The 16,099-nt window shown below is 43.9% G+C and overlaps 1 protein-coding gene across 4 annotated transcripts in view; it reads right to left on the bottom strand.

Annotated features, from left to right (window-relative positions):
- Window positions 1-9,454: 9,454 nt before the first annotated feature.
- SPICE1 (spindle and centriole associated protein 1) overlaps window positions 9,455-16,099 on the bottom strand; it is a 34,366-nt gene continuing 27,721 nt past the window's right edge. For 2 of the 4 annotated variants that reach the window (XM_075905029.1, XM_075905049.1), the window contains 3 exons: window positions 14,443-14,545; window positions 12,629-12,716; window positions 9,455-11,775 (listed from right to left, as the gene is read on the bottom strand). In XM_075905029.1, the coding sequence (XP_075761144.1) occupies window positions 11,722-11,775; window positions 12,629-12,716; window positions 14,443-14,545 (245 nt within the window). In that variant the 3' untranslated portion in view covers window positions 9,455-11,721. Of the gene's footprint in view, window positions 11,776-12,628; window positions 12,717-14,442; window positions 14,546-14,569; window positions 15,709-16,099 lie in introns of those variants that run through there. The other 2 variants (XR_012897133.1, XM_075905042.1) reach the window with 2 other exon arrangements.

The following is a 16,099-nucleotide window of genomic DNA, read 5'->3' as shown; positions in this document are numbered from 1 at the left end:
TACTAGCAAATGGATAGTTTTATAAATAAATTGGAAATACAGGTAGTTCTAAATTATTGTAAGTTTTTAAAATGTTGTAAAGTACTTGGAATGCACAATAAACATCAAATAAGTGATTTCAACAGGCTGTTACCATGGCAGATTTTACAAACCGCATAGCCTAGAAAAAGAATTTGTTAATCTGAGGTTAAGTTTATAAGGTTGCCCTGGTAAATTAAAAGAAACTAATTTAGAACACAGTAGTTTTCTAGTGGGAGGCCAGTAAATTCTACAATACAATCAGGCTGTGTCTAGACTGGCATGATTTTCCGGAAATGCTTTTAACAGAAAAGTTTTCCGTTAAAAGCATTTTCGGAAAAGAGCGTCTAGATTGGCACGGACGCTTTTCCGCAAAAGCCCTTTTTGCGGAAAAGCATCCGTGCCAATCTAGATGTGCTTTTCCACAAAAAAGCCCCGATCGCCATTTTCGCGATCGGGACTTTTTTGCGGAAAACAAATCTGAGCTGTCTACACTGGCCCTTTTGCGCAAAAGTTTTCCGCAAAAGGACTTTTGCCTGAACGGGAGCAGCATAGTATTTCTGCAAGAAGCACTGATTTCTTACAGTAGGAAGTCAGTGCTTTTGCGGAAATTCAAGCGGCCAGTGTAGACAGCTGGCAAGTTTTTCCGGAAAAGTGGCTGATTTTCCAGAAAAATTGGCCAGTCTAGATACAGCCTCAGAGTAAAAAAATTTGTGCTTGTGAAAGAATAGGAATTATGGTTAAAAAAAAATAACCACAAAATCCTTTATCTCTGCCCCCACGCTATTCCAATTGGTACCCATCTGGAGCTGGCCTGTCTCCCACGGTATGTGTGAGTCTCCATCTAACGTTTGGACAGTGGGCAGTCATGTTTGGTATCTGGTTGTCTGTGGTGTAGATATTACTATAAATACAGTAGATAAAACAGGTTGTTTTATGGGTAGGGTGATCATGTGTGTCTGGAAAATAGAGTGGTCCCCATTTTCAGGGCCTGTCCCTGACATAAATCCATCCCAGAGAATACTGCTAGGAGAGGTAGCCCCTGTACACAGGTGGTGAGTTGGTTTCATCAGCTCTGTACCATCCCATAGCAACTACATTCACAGGCAGTATTCTGGGTCTAGGGTGGAGGCACATGGGCAAGGGCTGTGGCAAGAGCAGACCAGCATCTTGTGATTCTGAGCCCCTGCAAAGCCTTCAAGGGGCTACTGAAGCAGCAGTGCAACTTAGTCTGTCAGGGACCACACAAGGCCCTGAATAGGAGAGATGCAAACTGCCTCCCCCTCTGTTCCTGTGCTAGGATGAGTCTCCCTTCCCCCCCTCCCCCCACCCCAGTGTTTGCCAATCTTGGTAACCAGTGCAGACTGAAGGCTAAAAGATGCTGAGATGGAGAAATGAACTGGCCCTTACCCAACCTGCTGATGCTGCTTGTTTCACACAACTCCCAACCCAGTGAGGAGATGCTCTTACAAGCCAGAAAACTGCCAGTTGTGGAGGCCCAGGCCATCTGCTTACCAGCTTACAAACCTCATGTGCTTGCAAAGCAGCAACAGAGCTGCTCTTTGCCCTGCCGCACTGCCACAGAGGAAGCGGGGAAAGGCAGCTCACTCCCACATGAATGCCCTTCCCACCACCTATGGTGCCTCAGTGTTTTTCACAGCAGTAGCTCTGGCCCCCAAGTCTGGGAGCAGTAAGTGTCCAGGCTACAGTCCCTTAGGTTTAAGGAAATAGTGGCACAGGGCCTTGGAATAAGTAGTAGAGACCATGTGAAACGGGAAGGAGGTAACAGTGGCACATGGAACATAACACAGAGACTGGGAGGGTAGCTCAGGAGAAGCAAGCCTGTAAATCTAATGTTCAAGGCCAGGTCCAGAGTGGCTGCTGCCTGAGACTATATCTATACTGCACAGTTATTTTGGAATAAGCTATTCCGGAATAGTTATTCTGAAATAGCACATCTACATTAGGGAAGCCTGCCTCTGACTAATTTTGAGGCTTCCCTGCAGTCTCAATTTGGAGCCCCAGGAGGAACTCAGAATGGCCCTGATGAGAGACTATTTCAAAATAGCAGAAGTGGAGCATCTACACACACCTTATTTCAAAATAAGTGTTGTTCTTTGTAAAATGAGGTTTACAAAAGTCAGAATAAGCCGTCCGTTATTTCAAAATTACTTCAAAATAATGGAATTGCTGCATAGAGGCTTACATTGTTATTTTGGAATAATGGCCGTTATTTCAAAATAACTTTGCTGTGTAGACACACCCTGAGTGAACACATGACTAACTCTGTGCGCCATTCCCAGAGGCTGCAGAAGAACTAAGGGCACAGCCCTTCAGCAGTGTTACCTTACCCTGCTATTTCTCCTTCGTTGATGGCACAGATGACCTTTTCTTCTCCTGGGAGAGGGAGGATATCAAGGAGGAATATGAGGTGGAAGATGATCGGGAATACTATCAATACTTTTTAACACTTCATGATTTCTATGAGTTTTCGCCAAAGGTGGTTTACCATTTTAGCAACAATCAGGAGCAGCTAGAAGAGCAAAGCTCCCAGTACGAGGGGAGAGTAAGGGTAGACTCAGAGGCCATCTCCCAGGGGACACTCTCACTCTTGTTGGAGCATGTGAATTTTCTTGACCAGGCAACATACAGATGCACAGCTACCAACTCAAAGGGAAGGGGAGAAAGGATAATCAAGCTCATTGTGGATGGTAAGAATGTTTGTCTGTATTTCTACTTCACATTGCATGTCTGTGTCTGATCGCTTCCTGAGAACCCAGGGTCAGACTTCCATGGGGCCAAAAGGGTGCTACCTGTTATCTACCAGAGAGACTGGAGAATGAGACCGTACACCTAACCAGCTTGTTATAACAAGGAGGAGACCTGTGGCACCTTAGAGACTCGCAGATTTATTAGGGCATAAGCTTTCGTGGGTGAAACCCACTTCATCAGATGAACTCATGACCAGCTACTCCACAGTGGAGTGAATTCATCTGATGAAGTGGGTTTCACCCACGAAAGTTTATGCCCTAATAAATCTGTGAGTCTCTAAGGTGCCACAGACTCCTCCTTGTCTTTGCAGATACAGACTAATGCAGCTAACCCTCTGAGACTTATTTTTTGCATTCTGTCTTTGAGAAGACAGAGCCCTGAAGAAAGGGACAGAAATCTAACTTGGGCGTGGCTGACTGTCACTCCCCAGCTCTCGATTAGAGCCCCAGTCTACACTAACTGCTAGCCCAATGGTTAGAGGACTCACTGAGGATATAGAAGACTAGGGTACAAGTCTCCTATGTGCTTGGTGTGGGGCAGGAACTTGAATCTCCCACATCCCAGGCACATGCTCTAGCTCCGGGCAAATGGAAGGGAGGGAGGGGATCACCATCGCCTTCCCTGGCATCTTTTGTGTGATTTCCAATGTGCTCAGAGCAAACTTGTGGGATGAGTCCTGCAGGCAATACAGTTGGGGAATGCTCAGCTCATGAGGCCTACATATAAGTTGGGTGCTGAGTTCCTGGGCAGTGTCAGGATTTCGACGGGAGCATGCAGGCCCAAACACTGAAAGCATTGTCCATTCAGGCACTGGGCAGTTAAGTGCCTACAGCGACAGTTAAGTCCTTTGTGCGAATCCCACCCCTGGGCTCCTAAATCCCATTAACTTTCACCGAGGCTTACAAGGAGGTTGCTGGGCTAATGAGGCTGACAAAGCCTTCTGAGTGGGATTGATGGGGCAACATGGACTGTGGAATCTCTAACTACCTAAGTATGAATTAACAAAAAATGTAAGTTAGGGAGGCTTCCTGTTAAATATTATATACATCATTTAAAATTCCACCAAGAGGATTTCAAGACATTTCTCAAATGCTGATCAATTTCCTTCACCCTTCCCAGCAAGTCTGCTATCCTGTGAAAGTGATCACACAACTCAGAGCCCAAAGAGTAGGATTTGTCACACCGGATCCAATCTAAGGTCCCCCAGGCCAATCTCCAGCCATGGCCAGCACTAGGTGCTTCTGAGAGAGGTACAAGAACCCCCAATAGGTAAGAGGTGGGATAATCTGCTCATCCACCCCATGGAGAAGTCATCTTCTACTTCTCCAGTTAGAGACTGGCTTCATGCTTCAGGGATTAAGTTTATATCCCAGTACCGTGGCTCAGTCCCTGCCTCAGCAAATTAGAGGCAACCTGAGAAGGGCTCGTATGTGTGAGGCTGGCTGGCTACACTTTACGTTACAGACATGTATCACAGACATTCCCAGCTTAACATACAGACTGAACAACATTTCTCTTTGATCACTAAGGCGCCCCAGCGCAATTCATGCTGGGAGTGTCATTGGCAACATACTAATTGTTTTGTTTTCCACTGTAATTAGATGCTGAAGAGCCACAGGTGCAGTTCAGCACAGTGAATGATAAAATTGTGGCTCTGTGTGCCTCTGAGGGCTGGTATCACATGCCCAGAGTGGTATGGCACAACCGAAAGGAGAAGGATCTGACCAGCTATTCCACAGTGGAGATCCTAGAGGAGAAGAAAGATGGTGCTCATCGCGTGGTGTCCACCCTGAAATATTCTGTGAAACTCAATGAGATATACACCTGCTATATTAAAGAGGAAGATGAGCATAATCAGCCAGTTAGATCCATTCACAAGATCCCAAGTGAGTGCTTTTTCTGGGAGATGATAGTGGAAAAATGGGATTCTCCCTATGATCTCACTGTAAGACAGTCCAATGGCTAGAACACAACACAGGGATACAGGCAGCCTGGATTCTCAGTGGCACAGTGATGACCAGCTGCTGTGGGACTTCAGGGAAGGTATCTCTATACGTCAGTTCTCCATCTGAAAACTGGGATCATGTTACTGATCCACTTCTATGAGGCACTTTGAGATCGGTGGTGAAGAGCTGTAGAAAGGACTAAGGCCCAGATGCACAAACATATTTAGGTTCCTAACTTCTTCTGAAATCCATTGAAGTTAGGATCCTCTATATCTTTGTGGAGTTGGGCCTACATATTAATTATCACCTGACTGGATGTCTCCATTGTACACCTATTATCCTCCATCTCCGTAAAATGGGATATGGGAGGAGACCTTGCCTAAACCAGTACGAGTTTTCTAATGGTTGAGTTGAAGGTTTTGTGTCCCACGGAAGAGCACGGGAAGGAGGAGGCTCAGATGTGGAGCAGCAGCAATCTCAGCCCCCACCTTTAGTAACATTTGCTATATGTGAACTGACCAATACAACATGGTGCTGAGGCTCAGGTAGTTGCTGGTGTAGCCTTTGCTTGGGTTCCCCAGCCTTTGGGCAGCAAAATCCATCATACTTGGTTATCCATCAAAGCCTCAGGCTTAGTATTAAGAGCAGAAATTTAGAAAGTTATGTGCACAAAAGCAGCAGAGTCGACAACTTTCAGGTGCTTCCCCAAGCTATGCATAGCAAAAAAAAGTCAAAACTTTTCTAGCTAGGCCCCTGTTAGAGAACAGAAATGCGGGACCCATAGGACATTCATTGGGGACTGGAACTTTCCTGGCTACCTATTTTCAGGTCCTAGCACTGTGGAATATTGGCACAGCTCAGACTCACCCACCACACTCTTCTTTTCCTTTTTCAGAGAGGAAGTACCATCACAAGTATGGCCCCTACTAGAGCCCTGCTGGAAAGAACTGTCATCTGCAAATAGGAGCCACCAACAAGGAAAGTAACAGAACACCACTGGTTATCACCTATAACCCCCAGCTAAAACCCCTCCAACACACCATTGACAATCTAAAACCTATCCTGGACAACAACCCCTCTCACAGACTTTGGGAGACAGACCAGTCTTTGCCTATAGAAAGCCCCTCAGCCAGAAGCAAATACTCACCCGCAGACACATCCCACCCTACAGATACACTTACCCAGGAACCAAGCCCTGCAACAAACTCTGTTGCAACTCTGTCCACACATCTATACAAGTGACACCATTACAGGGCCTAGCCACAGGAGCCACAACATTAGGGGCTCATCCACCTGCACATCCACTAATGTGATATATCTATCATGTGCCAACAATGCCCCTCTGGCCAAATTGGACAGTCTCTGTGTCAAAGGATAAATGGACGCAAATCAGACATCAGGAACAGTAACATACATAAACCTGTAAGAGAACATTTTAACCTCCCTGGACCTGGATTTAAAATTAGCCATCCTTCTACCAAAACAAAACCACACACCCTTCAAAACCTGATTACAAAGAGAAACAGCAGAACTATAATTCATTTGCAAATCCAATACAATCAGATTAGGTCTGAATAACCAATCTAAATCCTTATCTCACTACAAAGGCAGTTTCCCCTCTCTTGGTATTCACACCACCTCTTCAGCTGCTGTGAGTGAGCCATATCCACTCTGACTGAATTGGCCTCTAATACTGGCCCCTACACTTGACAACTTCCTTCTTTTCTATATCTATACACACATCCACCTCCCTCTGCAATTTCCTCTCTAATTCATCTGATGAAGTAGGTTTTATCCATGAAAGCCTATGCCCTAATAAATTGGTTAGGCTATGTCTACACAGAAGCATTATTTCAGAATAACTGAGGTTATTCCAAAATAACAAACAAACAGAGTGTCTACACTGCAAGCCATTATTTCGAAATAATGGCGAGCTGGAGTACTTCTTACTCTGACTTCTGTAATTGTCATTTCACGAGGAGTAACAGAAGTTGAAGGAAGAGTGTTCCTTCATGTGGTCACCTCATCTCAAAAAAGATATATTAGCATTGGAAAAGGTTCAGAGAATGGCAACAAAATGATTAGGGGTTTGGAACGGGTTCCATATGAAGAGAGATTAAAAAGACTTGGACTTTTCATTTTAGAAAAGACGAGACTTTTCTAAAGGGGGCATATGATAGAAGTCTATAAAATCATGACTGGTGTGGAAAAGTGAATAAGGAAAAGTTATTTACTTGTTCCCATAACATAAAAACTAGGGGTCACCAAATGAAATAATAGGTAGTAGGTTTAAAACAAAAGAAAGTTTTTCGTCACTCAGCGCAGAGTCAACCTGTGGAACTCCTTGCCAGGGGATGTTGTGAAGACTAGGACTTTAACAAAAAAGAGCTAGGTAAATTCATGGAGGTTAGGCCCTGTAGCAGTAAATGCTTTGTATCAAGAATATAACACATATGTATCCATTTGAAACGTAATAACTATGTGAGTTGTGAATGTAACCATTTTGATGATGAGTTCACTCTGTACCATGTTGTAAAATGTTTAAGGAAGAACTGTGAAAAATCTTGTAAAATCTGTGTGTAAAGCATTTATGAGATGTTCTCAATATATGTCAATCATCTATGTATACTGTATATGTCAATAAGGCTAGATGCTCAAAATGGCGTCCAAGTCTCCATTTTGATCGAGTCTTAGTCTCTTACTTCCATAACCAAATCAGCTTATGTCATGTACCACACGTATCCCCAGGTGTGTGTTAAATATTTGAACATAATAAGATGCATACCTGTTGTAGTTTAAATGTAATAAGATGCATGTGTCATTATCCACTAGCCAATCAATTTAAAGATATGCAGAAGGAGCATTGGTGTTAGCCAATCAATTTGAATCATGGAACTCATGAATATTCATTAGCCAACTCTATATAAGTCTGTCCTGCAGCAGTTCGTTCTGTCCCTAGGCTTATCCTTAGGACTGCTGCGTCGGGTCCGTCGGGTTAGGAGAGAGAGTGAGGTCTATCTTGTCCTAGGTTTAGCATAATTGTATGAGAGGTCCTGTAAAGTATTTCTCAGGAGAAGCTAACGGAAGGTTATGCTTCCTCCATTTGGGTTCTAGTAAAGTCTTTCTAGAGTAAAGCTGACGGAAGGTTATGCTTTCTCTATTTTAGGTTAGGTTTAGTTAGCTTATCGTCATCGTGACTGTTCGGCAGGCTCCATCGGTTGATGCATATCGGCCGTCATTGAGTGTGTCTGACGGGTGCATCGTGATAGGAATAGGGTTTTATTTTAGAATAGTTATATTAAGTTAGTACTGAGTCTTCCATCACCTGATCCTGCCGCACCGAAGAGGATCCGGAGACAAGGCAGCTTCGCGGAAGGCGAACCGGATGTCTTCGAACCCAACCTCCCTTCGAGGGATCACCTTAGCTGTTCCTCGCCCTAGGCTCTAAATCAGCCAAAGGCTTGAGGTCGCTAAGCATCAGACCGGGATCATCCGCCGAGGGACGCCTGGTTGTTCCTCACCTTAGGTTTTAAACTAGCCGAAGGCTTGAGGTCACCAGTGACACCACCATCGCCCTAGCGCCAACGACTCTGTAAGTTAGTATAAGGGAACATTGGGGGACTGCCCCTCAATGTTCATACGAGATGATGTCCTGTTAAATTTTATGTAAAACAATAGAGTCTTGTGGTTTAACGATATCAGAGCGTTTGTTTTAATTTACACGTCTATTTCCTTCTTTGGCTTCACCCCCCCCCCTAGGTGATTAGATACTAGCTGCAGGGGTCCCAACCTGAAAGACCATCCCTATGCGGATGAGGACAACCTGCAGAAGTTGTTCCGGGGAGTCATTCTTAATGATTGTTCTGAATCTGTCATAAAATTTGTGTACCAGCCCATTATCTAGGATGGGTAGGAATGGTGTCCCTAACCTCTGTCCGGAAATGGATGACAGGAGAGGGATCAAGTGATGATTACTTGTTGTGTTCATTCCCGCTGGTGCATCTGGCATTGGTGACTGTTGGAAGGCAGAATACTGGGCTAGATGGATCTTTGGACTGACCCAGTACAGCTGTTCTTATGTGCTTATGATTTCCTGCTGTGTAGACAGAGCCAAAAGCCGAATTAAGCTATTTTGACTTCAGCTACTCAGTTGACGTAACTGAAGTTGCGTAGCTTAATGTGACTTTTGCCCTGATGTGTAGATGTGCCCTAAGTCTCTTAGATGCCACAGGACTCCTTGTTTGTTTGTTTTTCTCCTTCCCTCCATTCATTCCTACACTGTGGAACTTGAGAGCTGTTCCCCTTCTTATAATAGGTTTCTGGGTGTCTGGTTGGTGAGTCTTGCCCACATGCTCAGGGTTTAGCTGATCGCCATATTTGGGGTCGGGAAGGAATTTTCCTCCAGGGTAGATTGGCAGAGGCCCTGGAGGTTTTTCGCCTTCCTCTGTAGCGGGGTACAGATCACAGCTGGAGGATTCTCTGCATCTTGGGGTCTTCAAAGTATTTGAAGGCTTCAATATCTGAGAGATAGGTTAAAGGATTATTCTAGGAGGGGGTGGGTGAGATTCTGTGGCCTGCACTGTGCAGGGGGTCAGACTAGATGATCATAATGGTCCCTTCTGACCTTAAAGTCTATGAGGTTATAAAAATTATACAGCAATAACTACAAAGCTAGCTACCTAAGCATGCTATAACAAAATAAAAAGCTACAAACATCCTTTAATTATTAGATTTTATTTAGAGTTTATAATTAAAGACTAATACTTTAAATGTATCAAATCAACCTGTACAAGAGCACAGCCCCTGTATAGGTACTCACAGGATACAAAATGTAACAACTTCAGCAGCACCTGGGTCTAATACACGATGTAGTTCATCACTGTATCAGAGACCAAATGGCTTGGAGGCAAGAATTTCAACCTCTAATACACAGTTTAAGTTTACCACAAATGTGTTCCTAAAACAAGGAATCTTCAAGTCTGAAAGTCATAAGTAATGAGTTAACCATGCTCCAAGACCACCAGCAGCTAATGCTCTCAGCATTTTTTTTTTTGAGTTAATCCTTCTTACACACATTGCAACCCTATTTGAGAAATGCCCATAGCTTTTAAATCCTATAAACATTCAAAAGGTATATAGGGAGGGAAATGCCAAAATAGAGAATTCCCTGTTAGGAGGGGAAATTCATAGTATTTTTAAATTGTCTATTCCCTTTATTCAGAAAATCCTCTATTTTTACATCATACCAGGTGAGAGTAGCAATTGGTCCACCAAGAACAAAGGAAGGATGAGCAGAATTAAGAGCATTGGCTCTTCTCATATGATATCTAATTCTTTCCAGTTTAAGAAACTGGAACAAATCTATGGAATTATGGAATGTGCTGAGACCTAAAAGGCTCATGCCTGTCTTGATATATTTTCAAACGTGTGACATGCTAGTTTATGACACAAATAAAGCACCGGATGTTAGGATTTTGTCCTGACTAAGCAGGATTGCCTGGTCTACCTAAGAGATGGAAAAGAAGTGGAAGAGTCCGAGGGTGACAAGCAGATGACCTATGAAGCAATACTGATGCCTTAAAGTATTAAGAATCTTTCACACTGAGGAAGGAACTCCTAACTACAAAAATGAGGGAGGGGCAGCTAAAAGTGAGAAACGAAACCCAAAAGAACTGAATGAACGAAGCGAAAAAACATAGTATAGGACCTGATCAAATGGTGTACATTTTTTAGTCAAAGGCAGCCTATGGTAACTTCATCAAATAAAAAAAACCAACCCATAATGGTAAGGGTGGTAGCAGAATCTAAAAAAAGTAAGAGATTTGCTCCTTTAAATATTCCCTCCCCTGAACATAAAGGAAAACCCTGCTTAGCTTCAGAGCTCAGAGCAGGGCTGCACAGAAGAGCTGATCTCCGTGGCAAAGAAGCAGTAAGAATGAAGTTGTAATGTGAGGCTGAAGGATAATTTGAGTGCCAAAAATCAGAACAGTAACTGCTCTTACGGTCCTGTGGACATGACTAACTCATCTGTTATGGTTTTCAGACAAGAGGATTCTCTTTGTACAAGAAGATAACTACAAAAACCAGTCACCACACTCTAAGCATAAGGATCTGGTTTATTTCTGATGCAAGCACTTACTCTGTGTCTCCACAAAATGATTCACCAATGATGTTCACCAACCTGTTCTGTTCGGCTATATCTACACTTGCACCCTAGTTCGAACTAGGGATGCAAATGTAGACATTTGAAATAGTCAATGAAGCAGGGATTTAAATATCCCGCGCTTCATTAGCATGATCTCGCCGGCGCGTTATTCCGAGCAACAGCTGCTTCGAAAGTGAAAGTTAGCACCCGGACGCGTTAGTTCGAACCAAGGGGTTTGGTTCGAACTAATGCGTCCCGGCACGCACTTTCACTTTCGAAACAGCCGTTGATCAGAGTAACGCGCCAGCGAGATCATGCTAATGAAGTGCGGGATATTTAAATCCCTGCTTCACTATTTCAAATGTCTACATTTGCATCCCTAGTTCGAACTAGGGTGCAAGTGTAGACATACCATTACATACACCAGCTCTTCTCAATTGATGGTCCTATTTATGTCCTTTGCTTTTGTTGACATGTACTGGAGATGGCTCATGAAAAAGATAGCTAGTGTCTTCTCCAGAAGCCCCTTTCTTCAGCATGCCTAATGTAGATGGATGCTGAGGCACAGAAATGGGCTAAATCAACCTCAATTTAGCCCCTTTTCTTCATACAGGAACGGGAATGCCACATTCCATTCCCACTTCTGAGTCCCACTCTCAAGGCTGCAATTGCATTAGTCTGAAGGTGAGCACAAGCATAGGCGGAGAGACCTCTGTGTGTGGAAGATAAACAAGTAGGTACTTTGAGAGTTAAAATTTATGTTTGGGGAGAGGAACTGCAGAAATCTACAGGAAGCTCACACACGAAATATAAAATAGAGTCTATGCGATTCAGTTTCAGTTACGTGATATGCATTGATAGTGCAAACCAGCCTTCTTCTCTTTGCCTCTCCACCTGCAGGACAGAGGAGTGGAGGAAGGAATTGAGGTGAGAGTTCATACACTTTCACTCCCACAAGTTTACCAGTTATTTCCAACTTCTACAGCCTAACTCCCCACTATGTGGTAACTACTACTGTTAACTTCCCTTTCTGCGATCAGCACCATAATGCCTCTCAAGAACAAAAATACTGATCAATGTCCCAGCAGACAGTGTTACTCTATAGCGTGTTCTTTCCCCTTTAAACAGAAAGCTCTGCAGGAAATATTACCCTCAGCGGGATACTGGAAACCTTGCTTCTGACCTTTTCTTCTTTAAATTTAAAAAAAAAAAAAAAAAAAAAAAAGGTAACATTGAGACGAGCGAGCGAGTGCCAGCACAGACTATTGCCACAGATAGGCAAAGTACGTTCTGTGAAAGTTTGCCAGCCTCTTCACCTTATAGGTGGCTCTCCCAAAATGTATCCTAGTCTTCACTAATCCTGTTTGGTCTTTCAGTCATTGGCTGTTCCTAGTCAGACTGTCAGAGGTGCCAAATTCTATTGTGGTTTGATCATGTGCACTGGGAATACAGTCCTAGTGTTACTTCATTTGTAACTTGTAGTGCTTTAACTCAAGTCTCTAGAGGCAAGTGACTAGTTACACTAATACACTGCAACAGATTCACCCACATACTGTCCAGATTCTGAGTTCTGTTATTAATCAGAGTAATTTTTTACTGGAATTGATTTACTGTAGACTTACCCTGGTATCTACAGAGCACAATCCGGGCCACAGTATGTCAAGAATTCTCATTACACGTGTAGAGTACAGCAGTGAAAGCCCATAGGTGAACAGGATGCTAAAATGCTGCCATATTTAAGTCTTACCTTTGTCCTCTGATTGGCAGGTGTCAATTTCATACTTCCTGAAGAGGTACTTAATGGAGAACAGGTCTTGCTAGAGGCACCTGTAGATCTATAGGCATATGAGGTGAGGTGGAAAAGACAAGGAGGAAGTGAATATTAGTACAAGATTAGAGACATGCACCTGGTATTTACCACAACAGCCTCCAACAAATCACTTAAATCTGTCTCACAAGCAGTGCTGTTATGCCAACTGCAAATACTGAAAGTTGGCAAAATGGAAAACATCCACCTTTGATAATCTCCACCTTTACCTCAAACAACTAAATTCCATCTTTTTTGTTTTTTTCGAGTATTACCCATTTTGTTATCACAAGGGCTACTGTCCATCAAGTCAACATGTTAGAAGTAAATTCAACAGGAAGTGACTTCATTGCCTCTCTTATGCCACACTGCCTGCCTGCAATACTAATTCCTTGGGGCTGGCCTTCACAAGCTATGAAAAATTGAATGCCCTGTGCAATATAATAAGCTGTCCTAAGCCCTTGTGGAGGTACCACTAGGTCAAGGGAAGAATCCTTCCATTGACCTAGCTACTATCTTTTGCAGAGGCAGATTTTGTAGAGTGACAGACAAACCCTTTCAATCACTGTAGTAAATGTCTACACTAGAGCAGCACAGCATTTCTAGGGTAGACAGCCTACCCTAGTTGGCCTTCTGTGGAGTCCAAGCCAGAATTTAAAGTGGCTTAGAGCTGCAGGATAAACACCACCTCAGGTGGATAGCTGGTAAACACAAATGCATAAAAAAAGCTCTCTCTGGTAATAGGAAGGTAGTATTTTTACTCACTTTCCCAGCAGAGGTGAATCAAGAGTCTGATATAATAATGCATATGCATAAGAGGACACCATTAAGGTTGCACATGCAGAATGCAAATCACTAGTCTTCCTTTAAGTTCTCGTTGTGATTCAAAGATGCTTGACAAAGTAGATTTTATGCTAGGCCCTATATCAGTTATTGAGTATTATTTTTAAAACACTTCTCTCTCAACCCTAAAAATCACGATGAACATGTTTGTAACATGGTATGTAACATGTTTGTTTGCCTCTTCTCCTGCTGCCAGTGCCTATGTAAAACTTGTCTTGCCCTAGGAGTTCCCAGCCTGTTCTAAACAGCATCTACACATGCAATATTTTCCCTCATATCTTACCTACTCCTAAATCCTTAGGATACGTCTACACGCAGGGCTAAAGTTTAATTAAGCTTCGCAACTTCAGCTACGCCAATTGCGTAGTTTAAGTCAAAATGGCTTAACTCGGCTTTAGGCACTGTCTACACAAAAGGAAGTCAAAGGAAGAACACTCTTCCATCGACTTCCCTTACAGTCTGAGTAAGAAGTCCTCCAGTTCAGCATTATTTTAAAATAAAGGCTTGTAGTGTAGATGCACTTTTTCTTATTTCATAATAACTGACATTATTCTGAAACAATGCTGCTGTGTAGACATACCCTTCGAGACCTGTCTGTTCTTGTTTACAGTTCCTTCTGCCCAGAGAACCATTCATATCCAGAAGGCATTGACATATGACATCTGTCACAAACGGTCAGCAGGGATCAGTCAATCAGCCAAGAGGGTTCCACCAACACTTGCTAACAGTGAGCTCAATAACAGAGTGGCAAGTGTCTTTCAATGTCCATATCTCATTTCTACAGGCTAGACTGTGATGAAACCATAGAATGCCAATCATATCTGGGAAAATATGGTAATTTAATACAGTAGGAAAACTCTCTCATCAATTGTTTGTCACCAACTCAGACAATCTAATTATTTGGTTTTTACCTTCTTACGCTGGCCCCACTGGCAGGAGAAGGAGTATCTCCTTTGGAGCTGTCCATAGTTTCTGCCACTGGAATAGACACCTCAATTGTCCTCTTTACATTTTCTAAAGAATAAAGGAGTATTATTTAATTCTGGTGAAGGTGCAATAACTCCTCCATTCATATATGATATAGCATCTTTCATTTCTGTTCTTCTGTTTTAGGTTTTTACTTCCCCTATTTTTTAAGTTTACTGTTTATATTTATATTGCAATGGCACCTTCAGACTTCACTCAGGGATTAGGATCCCATTGTGCTAGGCACTGTACCACCTCCCTACAAACACCTTTATATGCTTTTCCAGTGGTTTGTTACCAAATGGCCTCTCCCTCTTCTTAATTTTGCTTGCCATTCCACTTAGATACTTCAAGAATGGAATGAGAAGAATAGTGAGAACGGATTCTGCAGGACAGTTTACATAAAATAGTTTGGGAGCTAATCTGTTGACCTTGGACTAGCAGGAATAATAAATTTTGCATTGACTTTCCTCTAATACACGGTCGGGCAATAATTTTTGATTGGGGGGCCACTCCAAGAATGTAGTAAATGGTTAGGAGCCGCACTCTTGCATTATACTAATGGAGGAGGTGTGGGGGTCTGGGCTGGGGGTGGTGGTGCAGAAGGGAGCTTGAGGTAAGGGATTGGGGTGTGGGATCTGGAGGGAGTTTGGGTGAAGGAGGGGATTGTGACCTTAGTCAGCAAACTGCGGTGCAGGAGGGGGTGCAAGGTCTGGGAGGGGTGTGTGATCTGAGACAGGGGTACTGGAGTTTGGATTGTGGCCTGGGACAGAGCATTGGGGTGCAGGATCTAGGAGGGGTATAGGTGCAGGAGAGGATTCTGGCCTGGGGAGGGGTGTAGAAGAAGGGAGTGCAGGATCTGGGAGGAGGTTGTAACCTGGGGCAGGAGTGGGTGCAGGAATTTGGGTTGTGACCAGGGACAGCAGACTGGGGTGCAAGGTTTGGGTTGTGACCTGAGGAGGGGTGTAGGAGGGGATGCAGTGTCTGGGAAGGGGCATGGGGGCTGGAGCAGGGATGCAGAAAGTTTGGGTTACATGGAATAGGAGGGCAGAGGGTTGGGGGAGGGAGGGAGGGGCTGGGGTGCCAGAGGCAGGCTTTGGCTGGTAGACCTTACCTGGGTAGGTCCTGGCCAGCAGCCCAGCAGGTTCCTTAGCCAGGGTCCCTGCTTTCCACACCCCCAAGCTGCAGAGGCCATGTTTGCTGCTGAGAGCCTGGGGGATAAGCAGGGGAGGGGCACTTCACATACTGCCTGTCCTGCAAATAGGCAGTTGCTATTGGCCAGAAATCAGCCAATGGGAGCTACTGGGGGTGAGGGCAGCATGAGAAGCCTCTCAGCATTCAGAGATGCACACAAGACACGTCCGGCTCCATTGAGTGTGAGCAGGGGGCAGGGCAGGCAGGGCTGAGGCTCTTGCAGGCTGGATTCTGTGGCTTGGTGGACTGGATCTGGCCTAAGGACCATAGTTTGCCCAGCCCTGCCATACACTTTAATCACCTCAGGATCCTGCAGGTCCTCAGCTAGGAAAGCAGACCTGAGGACAAAGACTCAAAAGGCTGAAAGCCCTGGAACACGACAAAGAATCAGTTGACCATATTACTAAA

Source organism: Pelodiscus sinensis, chromosome 1, assembly GCF_049634645.1.
Source record: "Pelodiscus sinensis isolate JC-2024 chromosome 1, ASM4963464v1, whole genome shotgun sequence".
Lineage (NCBI taxonomy): Eukaryota > Metazoa > Chordata > Testudines > Trionychidae > Pelodiscus > Pelodiscus sinensis.
This window is presented reverse-complemented; position numbering and strand designations above follow the sequence as displayed.